Source organism: Poecilia latipinna, unplaced genomic scaffold, assembly GCF_001443285.1.
Source record: "Poecilia latipinna isolate Pla-1442-1.1 unplaced genomic scaffold, P_latipinna-1.0 Scaffold208, whole genome shotgun sequence".
Lineage (NCBI taxonomy): Eukaryota > Metazoa > Chordata > Actinopteri > Cyprinodontiformes > Poeciliidae > Poecilia > Poecilia latipinna.
In genome coordinates, this window is record NW_015112824.1 from 182,240 (window position 1) to 199,331 (window position 17,092).

Consider the following 17,092-nt stretch of genomic DNA (forward strand, 5'->3'; position numbering starts at 1 on the left):
CTACTGTGATCTCTCTTTTTTTTTTTATATACATGTAAAAAGCTTTCGGTTGCTGGAAGACGCCGTGTGAGTGAGTTTTTAATTGAGAAGAGGCACTTATCAAAATGGAGACTTCATCACATCCTTCTCTAGAGAGCCGAACAATCGTGTGAAATTGCATTTGGTTTAGCTGGAATGAACAGAGTTCGGGTCCCTTATGCCTGGACGTAGTTCTGAAAATAACCTGGCCGCTGTCCTGAGGGTGGTGTTTTTAAAGTGTCTTAAAAAGTATTCACCCCTTTGGATGCTTCACCCTTTTTTTATTGCTTTTACAAATTGTTCATGATGAACAAAATTAGGCTTTTTTTTACCCCTTTAATGTTAAAGTAAAAACTGATTTCTACAAAATTACATTTAGCATAAAATAAGTGCAAAATAAGTTCACTCCCTTTGAAGTCACTAACCTATTTCAACAGAAGTCCAGCCAATTGCTGCTAGTCGTCTCACAATGAGGGGAAAGGAGATTGACTTGAGTGGAGAGTGTGTTTCAAATGATTATAGTATAAAAATACCTGCGTCGGAAGGTCCCTTCGCTAGTTAATCAGGATTCCTGACTACCATTACAGTATGAAGACAAAAGAACACTGAAATCAAATCAGTACAGTTTATTGAAAATATGTCAGGAGATGGAGGCAAAAAAAAAATCTCTGAGGTACTGATGGATTTAACTGGAGTTCAGTTAAATCCATCAACAAGAAATGGAAATAACATGGCATGTGTAAATTTGTATAGGTCAGGCCGTCCTTGCAACACTTATTTCTTGGTTATGGATAATTATGACTTGGAGGTAATGAAAAAACAAAATTCAGGTGCAAATTTAAAAATATTGCTCAACCAAAATACCTCAGATATGTACCGTAAACTTATTGCGATAGGGATGTACCGATATGAAACTTTGAACCGATATTAGTTATTGGTTGTATCAAACTGAAATAGCTGTTGCAAACATCCAAATACTTTGAGATAAAAATAAAGATTAATAGGGGTGCCCAAACTTTTTCATATGACTGTATATTTCCCAACTGTGAACAATTGACATTGCTTCTCTGTGTCAGTTGAACACTCCACCAATCATGTGCTGCACATTGATAAGTTGAAGCTCCAACATAGGCATATACCGGTATTGATGCCAATCTGGCATCCCTAGTTTTCAGTGTTTCAATCACATTTTGACCTCTTGACATTTACTTCTTATTTTATTGTAATAGCCTAGTTGCACCACTAGGACACAATTTGTGTTGGGAAACTTGTATAAAAAAGGTGGGAGTGCTCAACATCCTTGGCACGCACTTCAAATCCAACAAAAATTGTGTCAAACATTTACTGTGGTAACATTAACAGATGATTTCTTTGTCTTTTAAATACTATTTTGAAGACATTGTGAGACGTTTAAAGGAAAGCTGTCAAAGGTCAACCAGGCTCCTTCACATTCTTTAGCTCCAACAAGAATGGTGTCTGGTTTCTGCCACCGTCATCTAAAGGTTTAACGTATAAAGGTCTTACAAATGTCACAGTCCAACCAGCAAAAAGCTTTTCACATTTTCTATCCTTTCACACCTTCATATGTATAAAAAAATTATAGATTGACACAGAAGGAATTTTGCAGCATAAACCATTTTTGGGGTCTGGTTACCCTTCACTGGACAACTGGGAATGAACTCAACCCGGAGAAAAACTGACACAAAAACAGAAAGACATGACTCAGCAGTTCAGTTCAGTCTTGTTTTATTACAAATCTTTTATTAGGATATCCATACTTTTCCTCATTTTTGATCATCAGTCTGGTTTCTTTTCCTCTTTACAGTAGTTAATGTGCAATCATCTTTATTTCTGGGTCACAGTTAGGAATTCACAAAGTTTATTGGCACTTTGAACACGAGGGAAAAACTGGCGTGGACACGGGGCAGTTCGGGGTGTAAGGAGCAATCGGCTTGCATGGAGGTGGCGGGACTGAGGGTAGGAGGTCCTGGGTGTGGGGGTGTGTGTGTGTGTGGAGTGGGGGTGAAGGGTAGGTATATTCTTTGACATCGATGGATGCTACTGCATTATTTTGTGTTTTTAGTTTTTTTTTTCTTACAAACCTTCAAAAATCTGTTTTCACCTTTTCATTTATCCGAGTTATGAAGAGTAATAAAGAATAATACCTCATGCTGCGAGTGCACACCTAACAATCAAACTTTGATAGTGCTTCTATTTTATAATGTACAGTTCATATATTTATATATTTATACCGGAAACTGAGAAAAGAAGTTCTGTAAGGTATCTTCGCCCAACAACACCAGAGACAATCAAGAGGTGGTTTTCTTTCTTTTTGTCTTTTTTCAAAAATGGTTGTTGACGGTTGCTATGGTCCTGTGCAAGCCCCGCCCCTTCCCCTGCTCTCTAAGTATGATTCTGAGGTAAGACAGTTGACATGAACTCTCGGCTTGCGTCCCGTGTCTGTAAAAGCCCTGCACTGTGTGTGTGTTCAAAATGGCTGTTTTGACCCTCAAAACAAACCAACATTTTTTTTATACATATATATGTATATATATATTAACCTGGTTTGTAATGGCAGCCACAGCAGTCCAAAAAGCTGCTTGCAGAGCTGAGATTAAAGTCTGCTATGGCTGAGAGCTCCAGAGGTAAACTGGTGATTTTTTTTCATCTTAAAACTGCATCAGCGACACAAAGACACACACACGTATCCTGACGGTGTGCAGGTGCGTGGGCGAGCGTATGCATCTCGGAGGTTTTTCCGTTTTTTTTTTTTTGTTGTTTTTTTTTTTAATGTGTACATATACAGTGTATAGAGCTTTATATATAGAAGTATGTGTTTTGTCTCTGGTGTGCGGGGATGTCGGAAAAGAGCAAAGTAAACAGACGTGGATTAAAAAGACCACAGAAGAAGAAGACAGAAGGAAGTTGTGATGATTTTCAGAGTCCCACAAGGCGGGTGAAGGTGGTCAAAGCAGAACCGCCGAGGATCATGGGAGAAAAAGGCTGTGACGGTGAGAAGGACAGAGAGGGAGGGATAAGCTGCAAAGACGTCACCTAAGTATTGCCATCTTGATTCAAGAAGGTCTTGCGTTTCCTTTCTGCCCTTGTCAGTTCTTAAGTCAAGATTTTTTTTTAATACGTGATCACACCGTCACTGACATTCCTTGTGGTTTTTAACCAGGTTCCCACACAGAAAAAAAAATCCACCCATTGTTTCTGTAAGTTACATGGGATCAAGTGTTGAAAACATGTCTTTGTTGGACACTTTCCACCTTTTCATTACCAAGTTTGTAAGTTGAAAGCACACACAAGGTTTATGACGGTGAAACCCTCTAATTTTATGTCAGAAACGGGATTCAGTCCAGAAAATTAAATAGTGTTATCTATTTACACTTTGAATAACAGGTTAAGAACAGGCCTTTAAGATCCGCTAAAATGTTGTGTTTGAGACACTAAGGAGTGAACGTTTAGAGTTTGCTTTCGTGTATATAAAAAGGAGCCAAATTACTTTGTAAATTTATTAAAGCTCAATTTCTATGTATGTTTATAATTGAAAGATTACTGGATATTGTAGTTCCGTGCCTCTTAGATGGTTTGCATAGAGAAAAGGTGGCTGTCAGCAAATGATTATCAGCTGCATTAAGACACGATTTCAACACTTGCTGGTAGAATTAGACTTTTTTCAGTCTATTTTTTTTTTAAATCTGTAGAAAGCAACTGCTTTCTTCCCTTTTTGAAAGATGGCACGGTTTCTTCAGATCATCTGAGATTTCAATCAATCGTCAGCTGAAATTAGGAGATGGGTTTTTCTTTCTTCATGTGCGGATTTCCAGTCCTGTGTGAGAACCCTGTTCAATTCATCACCTGGCTTACTCCACCCAACTGGACGATCTCCCCGGACCCCATTCCTCACCCCACCTGGGGGGAGACAGCTTGAACTGTTCACCCTTCATCATTTCAACAATAAACATCTTTCAGAGAAGAGAGAAGGGGAAAGAAATCAAATAAACAGCAATAGTACATAAAAATAAAAACGATAAAAACAAGGAATTACATAGAAAACGACTCACGACTCCTCATATTAAATCTACACACTTTTTTTTTACCCCTTCCCCAAGCAAAAAGTCCCACTTCAGATGCCAGCACTCGTATACCACAGATAGGAAGTGACAACAGTGAGCGTGCTCAGAAAGGTGCAGAGGGTTTTGGCTCTACAGGAAAGTTGAGCGCTCCCCAGAAGGTGCTTTTATTTTTTATTGTTTTTTTCCCCACTCTCTACAAGTCACTTTTTTCCCCCTATCTGTGGGTCGGATGAGATCAGGAGTTAACCGATGCAGACTGACGAATGGATGGAGACGTCGGACAAACAAACAAGTGGCGTTCTCTTGTTTGTTTTGTTGTTTTATTTTAAACAATTTTTTGGAAGCAATGTCAGTATTTTTCAATCTATTTGGCGTTGTTGGCGGACATGTTTGGAGGGTATCCTGTAGTGTTGGGTAATAGCGGCGGAGGCTCTATGGCGTCCGCCGTTAAGGTGCTCGAATGAATACAGTGATCGACTCTTTTACAATCATAGTTCACCGCTTTTTGGGATCCCCTCCTTCCCGCCACATGGTGAGTTTTGGCAGTTGCTGCAGTGGTTGAGGCCCCCCCATCCTCATTCCTCCAAGCCGCAGCACCTGGACCTGGCCACCAGGTGGCGTTTAAAGAAGGATTTTAAACATTCATGTAGCGGTAGCTTATGCTTTGAGAAAATGCTGGTTCAAGAACCAGTTATTGTAAACTTGATTGGGTCAATTGATACTTTTAAGAGTGAGTACATTTTTATTTATGACATAATTTGGTTTAAAACAGTCATTTAGACTTGCAGAATTTACTTGAAGTGAGCCTCACAAGCTTTTTGTCTTCCTGTAACATCCATCCATTCCTCAGTCGGGGCACCCACTGATCCTGCCTGACAAAATCCTTGGTACAGTAAAAACTAAACATCTGGTCCAGCATTAAACAACCATATCCCCCTCACAATGCCCACAGCACCTCAGTCATACAATTTCAATGTAAAAATATGTGGTTCTCTTTTTCTAAACTATCTTACACCTAACCGTGTATCAACCGTTTACGTAACTCTAAATAGAGGCGTTAAAAGATGAAATGTTAGTAGCATCTCTTTTAAAAATAGCTTGATAACTAAAGACTCAAATGTGAAACGAAAAAAGCAAAATGAAATGTAACATTATCACACACACAAACGAAACACCCTCTGGCCCACCCAAACGCGAGACAGAACGTTGCCTTTAAATAGCTGCCCTACAAGAGGGCAAACAACGCAATTAACAGCGTATGGCACTAGGAGATCCAATTCCTAAGTTCCTATTAGTGATGCGGTTTTCAGTTTGATCCAACCTGACCATTGGAAACAAGAAGAAAAAAAAGGATCTGATCAGCGAGCACAAATCACAGAGCTGCAGGGACATGATTACAACAATCTTCAGTGGTACCGCTGTTGCTGAGTGAAGACAATTCAGCCTTTTTTTTTTTGCATCGGTGAAGTGTTTTAAAAAAAAACTATTTCAGAGGAAGCACAGTGTGAGAAACTGTTCTACTACGTGTAGAGATAAGGGTCATTCAGGCTGTGGGAAATTAAGAGAGAGCAAGACTTTCAGGAGAAACCTAAAACAAAGAGCAAAATGGCTCCATCGTTGAACTCTTCTGTTGAAAAACATGTTGGATTTGGAAATGCTGGCAGCCTTTTGGAAATTCTCTAACACTCACAGAAGTTTTAGCAATGCAAACTGCACTAATCACGCTTATTGCTAAAATGAAATGTAAAGACAGTTTAAAATGTTTAACTCCATATTTATTTTTCTATTGGTTTAAAAGTAATTGGAACATCACAAGAACTGCTCTAACACTGTGATGTCACATTTTGTTCTACTGAGCGAAATTAATGGCCCATTATGGCAGAAAGGCGAGACAGAGTATTTTTAATTCTGTGATTATAATTTAATTTATTTTAATTGGTGTTGGCAAGTCGAAAACTGACCAGTGCATCTCTAATTACACATTTTGTAATTCAGACAAAACCTGTCTAAACATTTGTTATAGCAATCTATCTCCTATTGTCTTTTTTTCTAATAAAACACAAATAAATGACTTATCGTATGTTTTGGAGATATTTCTTTGTTGAAATGCCGTTTTAAAATGTGTTACTTTTATTTTGTTCTCTTGCCTGCATCTAGGTGACGTTAATCCAACGAACAGACAGTAAAACAGCACTGAGGTCAATTTGTCTCACAGTAGTTCCCATCTACTCTGCTACATAAACTAATACTTATTATTGCTTCTTTCCAAATAAAATTTTCAAATATTTTAATCAAAACTGCAAACAATGACTTTTCGTCATGAAAAAAATTCCACCAATTTTTGAAGCCCTTAAAATCACTCAGCTTTCACTGATGTACTGTTAGGCTCTGGTGATGAATCACAGAATTTGGATTTTGGTTATTCTCATAACTGCTTAAAATGTGTTAAAGATCCAAACTGTCCAAACTAGGGGTGCACAAATTTCGGACCATCACCGATCTTTAAAAAAAACCTGGCCTGCCGATTCCAATTTTGGCTAATACAGATAGATAAGGTCAGTGGAAAATGTTGTTTATTCATGTATCAGCCAATGGCCAATCTCACAAAACTAAGGAAATCAAGGTTGATTTTTCCTTGTGTCCCTAGTCCAAATAGTAAAAAAAAAAAAATCTTCTCCCTTCTGTCCATTGAAAAGATCCTAGAGGAGCTACCAGCACAAAGAGCTCATCCACCGTGTCATGCAGGGTGGCAGATCATTTGTTCTGGCTTTGTGGCTACCGGACCTGGGCTCCAAGTCCATCGTAAAACCTTGAGTCAAATAGAGGCCGTCTAACAGCCAAAACTTGGCCCAAAGTGGATCAGCCCGCTGATGCCAAACATAGCACATGTAGAAAAATAAAAGAATGTTGAAATCACCGAGTCAAAACCTCAACTTGACTGAAATGTTGTTGCAGGTCTTTTAGAGGGCCGTTTGGATCTGGATTTCTGTAGAGCTCGAAAGACTGAAACAATGCTGGAAAGATTTGTTCACTTTATGAAACCAGATCGTCCTGGCTTATTTCATTCAACAGTCTGATGTGTGTGTGTGTGTGCGTGCGTGTTTCCTTTTTGTACATTTGAGGATCCTGGTTGAGATCAGATACATAAAACCCTAGGAGTGAAAAGAGATGTACTTTCTTTTCACCTGTGACTATGGTGAACAGTGCAGTTCTCAAGAATTGTGTACATGATTACTACTTTTTAATATGAGCCAAAGTAAACTGACACTGATTTACTGGACATTTCAGGAAGTTTCCCACTGTAATAAGAACAAGGACATTTTTTAAAAACAATTCTAGATAAAAATTTTAAAAAAGCAATAATTCTCTACCCTGCAGCTCAGTCACGTATTCATCATTTTTCCCATTTTCTAACGTGTGACGACAGACGAAGAACACACACGGTGTTTAATATAAAGACCACAGTTGGGAGGTGTGACTGCCAACATTGGCTGAATGGCCTTTCCAGCTGTGGAAAAAAAATATCTTTACAGCAGAACCTTTCAAGACAGAGGGGAGAAGAATTCAAACAAACAAGTTGAAGGAAATGAACTGCTGGGCGGATGGATCTTTAGTGCTTTGTGGAGAAGCAGCTTCCAGTTTCTATGCACCACAAATCTGGAAGAAACTTCCAGAAAACTGCAGAAATGCTGAAACACGGAATTCCTTTAAATCACGGCTAAAGCCACTCCTGTTTAGAGTTGTCTGGAACACTCATCAACACATTTGATGTATTTTTGCTTGATTTGACTAAATGTAGTGATAACTGCTTGTTTCAGAATTGGTTACTATATTTTATTTTTATGACGTAAAGCACTTTGAACTGGCCTGTCATTGAAATGTGCCACACAAATAAAATTGACCAATTTCGTTTCTGCAAGCTGTGTTTACCATTTGGAGTTGCTTTAATTTTTTTGAGCAGATGCACCAACTGGGCTTTTCCTGCACAGATTTATTTTATTTTTTGCTGAGTTGGTCTGAGTTGTTGATTCCCGTTTTGAAAGTTTCTGCCTTTTTTCGTCTTTCCACAAAATGAACAAAACAAAAGAATGTGCTGAGGGTTTATAGACAGAGGTAGATGTTTTTGAATCAAAAGGTAGATTAAGGAATTAAGATTGTCCCTATATATACTTGATGCACCCCAAACCTTGATCTGATTATTTTAGTGCACCCTGTGGGATTGATGCATTTACGGACTGAAAATGGACGACCTTCTCAGTTTGGATGCATTTAACGAACAGGAAGTAGATTCCGATTTTTCAAGATCCGACCTGCCGATCGAGGGAAAGTTGGGACGATTTCGATCTCTGGCGGATTGATCGGTGCATCCCTGGGTTTTTATTATTTCTACCCCCCCCCCCCACACTAAATTCTGCAGCATTAACAAAAGAGCACTGAGGTGTTTATCTTCCTATAGCAGACCAAGAGAGAGAGAGAGAGAGAGAGGGAGAAAAAGAGAATCATCAGCCTCTTCTCTCTCCTCTCACTCTTGTGTCTTTGTCTGGTTTGAAGCTTGGCTCGTGTGACGGCAGAGTGCCGCAATGCCTCATCTGTCCTGGGAGATTCTTAACAAACATCTCCTCCTCAGGAGGAGGCGCGGCGCCACCTTCTCCTCGTCTTTCTGCTCAAATCCAGGATAATTAGAATAATTGTCTGAACCCACTCGGTCACTTGCTTTAACAGTCTGGTTGGTATTCACCTCATGATTGGCTGCGTCTCTTCCCCGTGCGTTCTTGCGATTGGTCAGCACACGGCCGCCATGGGACACTCGGTGCCTTCCTTCTTCAATACTCTGATTATTAGGAGGTGCAATAAGCATAAAAAAGAAAAAAATCACCTCTGATTCATCTGATTATACGTACCTACGCCTGGCGACTTTTCAGATTTGCATTCAGATAGCTCACAGAAACACACACACATATCCCCACACAGACAGCAACCTATTTGGCAGCTCCATCTGTTGTTGTAGACAGACCGCCCACACACACACACACAAACACACACACACACAAACACACACACACACGAGGATGCACATATATTGGCAGGGATTTGCATTCTGTAAAGAAAATGGAGTCGAGACGAAAACGATGGTGCACGTAATGAAGCAACAAGGGACCGACGCCGTTCAGCTCCCTTCCTCTGTGTGTGTGTGTGTGTTTGCTGAACAGACAAAGGGGGGGGGAGAGAGAGAATTGTACGTATGGAGAAAGAAAGAGATGTAAACAAAGAGGAGAGAGAGGGAGGGAGTTGTCAGAAAGTTGCAGCGGCAGGTTTCTTCAGGACGCCTGACCAGGCCCTGGACAAGCTTCTTGTTTTAGCGAGGAGCCTAAAATGTAAAAAATTCATGATTTTGCTCTGCTTTTTTACTTTGAATTTACTTTACATTTTTTCGCTGGGTACAGTATACGCATACTGCAGATGTGGGTAAAAAGAAAGGTACGCCACTCTGTTGGAGGAAAAAAAAAACAAAAAGCCACTCATCTCATCCTCTGTGCATATACCACCCACTTTCTCTCTCTCACACACACAAACACGCGCACACACAGATATATACACAGACCTTGTAGAGCTAAGCACCCAAACCACCCACACACAGCGGCAGACATGCGCAGTCGTAACGCGAAGCCAGACACACGTATGCAGCACATAGATCCGAGACGCACACCGAGCACGGACGTATGATCGCACGAGCACGTACACACACACGCACACACACACACACACACACGCACACACACGTGCTCTCCCTCTCGAGGAGGCAGACGTTAACGTGCCATAAATGGAGATGGAAGGAAGCGAGTGGAGCGCATCCATACATTAATATGCATACGCACACTAAAAACACACCCACACATTGTTCATCCTCTCTCACGCGCACTACACACACACACACACACACACACACACACACACACACACAAGGCAGTATGCATGCATGCATTCATACCAAAATCATCCAAGCGTGCCTGCTCCCACCACCTCTACCTCCTCCCTGTCTATTCGTTCGTCCCTCCTCTCTAGGGAGGCTCACGCTGTCCTCTTCCTCCGTCGCCATCTCTCTCATAGATATTTCTTTCCCCCGTTTAAGGAGCTTCTACACACACACAGCGCTGGATTTCATTTGAACAGCTGATTTAGAAATGACAAATAATAAATTGTGCACTCCTTGTTCCCTAAGTCTTCTCCTGATTATTTTTATCCTACTTTACTTTGTAATTTTTTTATCAAATCTGTACCGTCCTTCAGGTACCAAACTTGGCTAGGCTGCCGTAAATTGTGCTATGACTGAGCAATATGGCCTAAAATCAATATCGTGATTTACCGAAGAGTTCACTTCAACAACGATAAATGGACAATAATACCAACCCTCCCACACCGAAATTAAAGAATGTGATAAATACTTCGCAGTCAGTTATATTGATGGTATAATTCCTGTGGACCAGTTTTTCGCAGTTATTTTTATTGCCACTTTAATGAACGTTAAAACAAATAATGCAAATAAATTAAGAAAGATTCGTACTTTTAGTTGTTATTGAACAAATAAACAAACTGAACAAGTTTAGAAGTATGAAATAACTTCTAACGTCCTTGCTGAAACCAAAATGTTGCCTAATGATTGATGCTTTTTTTGAGGGGGGAATGAGCTGCTGCTTTTCCTCCTCAACCAGCTCTACCTTCAACAATTCGTATTTCCTCAATTTCCTCAACCTCATGGTCTCTTTCACATCTTTTTGGTGACTAGATGGAGTAGAGTCATGTGACTACAGACTGTACAGGTAGCGCAGCTTCTTCAAGGAACATGAACATAGGTACCCTATACACAGCCAAAAAAGACATAAACCACTTTCATTTCCTTAAAATACTGAATATACCATTTTGGGCAAAATGACGTCTGCCGTCGTCATAAATTTCGGTCTCGGATAATTTTTGGTTTATTGCTCAGGCTTAGCTTGTACCACGTGCGTTTTGTGCTTCTCGGTCTATTCATAGAGAAATATCAATAAAAAAGATTACATTATATAAATACATAAATATATATGAAAACAAATGAAAGGGTGGGAAGCAGCAGAAACTCTCTGGTAAATTCCCAGAAACTTTACATCGAATTCATGGGAATTAACGGGCCAATTCGGAGAAAATATCAAATATCACTTTTTTGTTGTTGTAATAGGAGATCCATTTAATATTTTGAGGTAATCATTAATGTATATCAAATGTGTTTTTTTTCCAGCGAGTTTTGGTTATATTTACCCAGAATGCCTTGTGCTATAGTGCGCTTCCTGCTTTTGAAGCGTTCTTTGGTCCGCTTGGCGTTCACATATGCATTCAAACCGCACCAGACTTCACTTTACTTGAACCAACACCTGGTTTGTAGCCGGACCAGAGTTTGCTTTTTTTGCTCAACATCAGAGTTTGATTACGCATTCACATCCCCCCAAATGAACCTGGTTTTTTTCCCCCCAGATAAATGAACCACATAGTTGATTTAAGCGGATTAAACAGGGCTGGTGTGAATGCACCCTCAAATTCCAGGTTTGTTCCCATATATTCCTGCTGATATACATGGGAAGTCTGAAAAAATTTTCCCATAATTTTACCAAAGTGAATTTTCTAACCACGGCGTTCAAGACCTTGTTATTTCTTAACACTGATCTGGAAACTGTCAGTTCTGGTGTGAAGAAAACCTCTGGGTTGTGTCTGTACAACTCAGATTCGGTCTGACAAGGAGATTTAAGATGATTCTTTTTCTCGCTTATCATTTTCTTGTCATGTGTGGGGAAGACCCAAAGATTTGTTGACAGTTACAAGCTACTTAGTCAACTTTCAGGCAATTTACTTGTTTTTTGTTTTGCCACACAGGCAATAAGGTGCTTACGATTTGCTCCATTAAAAATCTAAAAGAAAGGATTGAACAGAAACAAGCATAAGAAAAAGGAATGGACCTTGCTAGCTTATTGTTCTTAGTCACAGCAATCTAGCCAAGTAGTTTGGATAAACAAACATGGCGGATATGTTAGATATGCATAGGAGGTCACTATGCTGCCATTTGTCTTTTCGCACAAACAGCACCTTCAATGTCTAGAGTACGGATGAAGATTAGTGACATTAAAATTCTGTACTACTGCTAAATACGTCTAAAAGTCACATTAAAAGCACTGCTGCTGTCATCAACCTCACCGTGGGAGATAAACTGGGGCTCTGATCGATTGTCACCGTTCCTGTTGTTTTAAATGTTATCATTATTGCTTTGTTCATCAATACAGGAAGGTTTAGTTTTACTTTGGTGAGTTTGTCTTTTCTTGTGGTCATTTCCTGTTTTATGGAGACAGTCACACATCAGCTCTAACTGAATACTATGTTCTCTTATCTTTAAGTGAGTTTGCTAAAAATATTTCTTGACACTTTTTTTGCTCTTTGAATTAATTATCCTAAATTAAAGGCTAGAGTTTTCTTTTTCTTTATTTCATGCGCTGCAATAATAGGGGAACTTACTTATTTATGGCACATGTTGGTGAAAAAATTAATATTATAATGTTACGTTTTGAATATAACGGTACAGAATACATGTTCATGAATAATATCTGCCAAAACACACATTTTTTTGTACCTTAGCTCCACTGAACAGTTTTATATTTCATCCTATTTAAAATATATATTTTTTTATAAGTTAGCTTAAAAACTCAATATTTAGCAGTAGCATTATAATGATATAGGTATCATTTTTTAAATCGTATTTAATACTGGCAGATATACGTATGAAAACGTAATGTGTTGAATTCATCAGACATTCACATGAAGGAGAGGTTTCACCGGTTCTGGGTCTATGTAAAAAAAAATAAAATAAAAAAACCGACTTAAAATATGATAAAATATAACAGAAACAGTCATTTTGAGTTGGATAGACTTCAAACGTTTTGATTGTTGCACCATCTGTTTTTTAAGTAATAGATGGCCATCCACAGTTTGAGGTTAAATCTCGTTGAAATTACACATTTTGGCAATGTTGCCCTGCCTTTGTGTTCTGTCTAAAAGATCAGAGATCCTTGAGATTTATTTGACACATCACAATGCCCTTCACGTCGAAAATAATAGTTGGCATTACTGGTTTTGATGAATTAATCATGAAGGAAAAAAACCTTTCAGGGTTTAGCTGATAACTATTTAGACAGGCTTTAAATTCTGAAGGTCATTTGTTAATTTCTTTTAAAAAAAAATATTTTTCTTCCTTTATTTAAATTCTTATATTCAGCCAAAACATCTGTTTCTATGCCAACATAGTTTTTGGTTCATCTCCCATTTATACTTTGTTGCATCTTTAGTAAATAAATACCGCAACTTTCTTTTAAAAGGCTAACAAAGAGCTTCCAAACTGTTCCCAGCATGTTCAGCACACAGAAACAAATCCACGTTAGCCGATCGCTTCGATGTGTTTCGTTGGCTTCCCATGTTTCCCTGGTGCACTGTGGCCGATGGGACCGGCAGCGCCCCAATGTGTATTAGCGTGCAGATCTGAGCGGTGAATGAATCGACCAAGCGTGTGTGAAAACGTGCCGTCTGACTTCCCACTCTTTCTCTCTCTCTTCCCAGCAGCACACACACATTCAACACACCCCTACATATACACACAGAGCTGTATTCCCTGCCAAGTAGTCGCGCTTCTGTCAATCCCAGCACACAACCAGCCAGAAAACGCCTGAGGGAAAACCTGCGCTCTTGCCGCTGCAACTGCAAATATTTCAATTCAAACGCGAGCTAAAAAGGACCTCACACACTCAGTGCTTTGCAAAAAAAAAAAGTATTCACACTCCTTAAACCTTTTCACATTTTGTCACAGTCCAAACAAAAACATCTTTGTGTACTATCAGGTTTTCATGTGATAGATCAACATAAAATGGTGCAAAACTGCCAAGTGGAAGAAAAATAAACTAAATTTTAATATTAGTGTGGCATGCTTTTGTATTTATGTAACCACTATTACTTTCCTTTCCTTAGTATCCTTAAATAAAAGCTGGAGGACGCAACTGCCTTTAGATGTCATTTAATTCTCCGGTCTTATCCAATTTCACAATCGCAGAAGATTAGCAATTTCGAAAATCCAAAGAAATTAAATCCAGCTAGTTAAGTTCTTTTTTCCTTCTTCAGTTTGTAGATTTTGAAAGGGGTCTAATGATAAGATATCACAAAAATTCCTTGTAAATATTTCTGAAGTAGCACCAAAAACACTTATTTTGAATGTTGAAATCCATGTACTTTCTTCCTTTCATAATAAAATCCTTTCATTTAAGTCTGTTGCTAATGCTAAAATGTGAAAAAGTTGAAGGCGTAGAAATACTAAGCAAAGCACATCACATGCACATCAACATAGCTTAGTGAGCTCAAAGGTGGAGACTTGCGGTATTTACAATTTGAATTTTTCTTTAAATACTTTTTTAAAAATGGGTGGTAAACATTGGAAAAAATTGGACATTAGCTAGAAAAATTTGGTTGTTTTTTTTAGGGGTGGGGTTGGGGAGTTGAACATTAAAAAAAAATTAAAAAAAACATAAAAACATGTATCTTCTGCTTCAGTACAAAAACACAGCCTGATTGTACTCGTACCACATAAAATAAAACAACAGTGTGTTCGTAGCCAACAAATTTCTTTGATTGCAATCTGTAGCAATGTTGTTCCCCCCGGAGCCTTGGGAATAATAACAATAATAATAAAAAGAACAATGTAAAAAAACAAAAAAAAATTGTAACAGGGTGTTGGGGGTTTCAGGCAGCAGGGCCAGGAGATTGTAAACTGTCAATATACACATCGAAATGTACAACCCTCGAACTCATCGATGCCACAAAACACTAAACAGTCAAAGCAAAAAGGGGCTCAGCACAATCTTTCAGTCGTCACTGCCTTACAACGCTGTAGTTCGGACGCTTCGCCTCGCATACATTCAATATCAAAACAACAGTGTTACCGGAGTTTGGGGGAGGGAAAATATCGCTCTCTCCAAACAGGATTACCCTCACTGACAGCCCTCCCCAGGGAATGTCGGTGATTGATTGTGAAGAGAAAGAGCCTTGGTGACAATAAAAGCTTTAAAAAATGTAGAAAAACTAAAAGTTGAGAAAGGTTGCAGAGGAAAGAAGAGGTGAGTGTGTGTTCGGTTTTGGGGGGGAGGGGAGGTTCACGTTCTTTACTCTGCGACCTTTCTCTACGTCTTTCTGTCAGTCTCTGTCAGAAGAACGAGAACATTCTGAGAGAAAGACAAAAATGCGCAAAAGGAAGGAAAGTACAAGAAACTGACCAAACAGTAGCTGCGTTTCCAGGACAAATGAGCGCAAAGCTTTTTTGATAATCCGCCGAAGTCAAAAAAGCACAATTTCGTAATGACGGTGTTTCCCAATAAATAAGAAACGCAATTGAAATCGCACATGAATACATCTGCTCATGTGATAAGTCGTTAACAAACATGTGATGCCATCATCCACCTACTGTTTCCTGTCTTCTCCTACGTCTATTTTCCGCCGCAGTAACATCCGGTTGTTGATCATGTGACTTGTGTGATGTGAAAAAAGTGTTTTCCAAAATACTCCAAGTTCAACAAAAAAAATCTGAAAAACCATCTCATCCTAGCACAGATATTTTTAATGAGAAACATGGGGGGGGGGGGGTTTCCTCCAAAATTGACGAGTTTGCATTAAGCCAATTTATTTTCGTAATTCCAATTTGCGCAATTATATGGTCAATGGAAACGCAGCTTGTGAGAGAAGGAACAGATTCCCAACCACCTGGCAGCTGTGAGGGGAGGGGTGTTGTGTGACAACCGTCATGGAGACTGCGGCGGTCCAATGTTCTCGACTCTTTACCGCAGACGAATGAGTCCGTCCGATCCGCCTCCGTGTGATCGTTTGCTCAAAACAAAGTGCTGCCGTCTCCGCCGGCCCCTGGCATGGCATCAGCCGGCATGGTCCCACTAGACGCTTCGCTGTTATTGCCGGCCGCCGCCACGGCTTCCAGAGAGGCCGGGTCGAAGCCCTGCTCCACCCCAAGCACGTCGGCCTCCATCTTCACGCTGTCGGCCAGGAAGGCCGAGTACGCGTCGCTGTCGGCCATCAGCAGTTTGAGCTTGGGGATCCAGCTCTTCCGTACGACGCGCCGGGCGTTGGTGCACATGTCGGCTGCGATGGCGTTCATCTCGCTCTCCTTGAAGCTCGGTGCGAAGTTCTGGCAGTAGACTGGAGGAAATGGAAGCACAGAAAAGCGGAGAATCGTGGAGGGTATCGCTTTAACAGCACATGGAGTGTCTGACAGAAAAGCCAAGATGCCACAAAAAAGATGATATTGTAAAGACTCACATTTGACCGCATGCAGCACTCTGTTGTCCAACGGCTTCCGGCTGGGGTCATTGGTCGATGAGCGGATGCCGGTTCCACAGCTGTTAGCTAGTGTGCTCCTAACCAGATGAAAAGGACACAAAAGATCCCTGTAACCTCTTATTCACATATTTGATTCCATAAACTCTAATCGGTTAATTTTAAGGTACAAAACTATCAATAATGCGGAAAATTTATATTTTATGGTACTTTTAAAGCTTGGAAAGTTCTAAAAAAGCTCAAGGGTAGCAAAAAGACGAGTACAACGGTTTCAATTTTCTGGCCAATCACTGATTTTTAAAAAGCCTGAAAGTACCGATTTTTTTTCTTTTTGTCTAAAAACCAGCTAAAAATAGCAACAAAGTTGCTAAGTTGGCAACAATGGGGTGACTATTGTTAACAGTAAATGGCTGTCAGTCAGCTTTCTGTTAGCTAATTTTCAGACCTTTGCAGAAGTAGATGAGATCGGTTTCACATTTAAGTATCGGCTGGTCAACCGATTGATTGGTATATCCTCAAAATTGTTTTCAAAACAAATAACAATTTAGGGCTGAAACGATTAATCAGATTAATCATGATGAATCGACCATTGG

General features: G+C 39.7%; 1 protein-coding gene across 3 annotated transcripts in view; it reads right to left on the minus strand.

The window, feature by feature from the left end:
* Window positions 1-2,109: 2,109 nt before the first annotated feature.
* nacc1b (nucleus accumbens associated 1, BEN and BTB (POZ) domain containing b) overlaps window positions 2,110-17,092 on the minus strand; it is a 34,760-nt gene continuing 19,777 nt past the window's right edge. For all 3 annotated transcript variants that reach the window (XM_015031455.1, XM_015031454.1, XM_015031453.1), the window contains exons 7-8: window positions 16,482-16,579; window positions 2,110-16,361 (exon numbers count right to left, since the gene is read on the minus strand). In XM_015031455.1, the coding sequence (XP_014886941.1) occupies window positions 16,039-16,361; window positions 16,482-16,579 (421 nt within the window). In that variant the 3' untranslated portion in view covers window positions 2,110-16,038. The remainder of the gene's footprint in view (window positions 16,362-16,481; window positions 16,580-17,092) is intronic.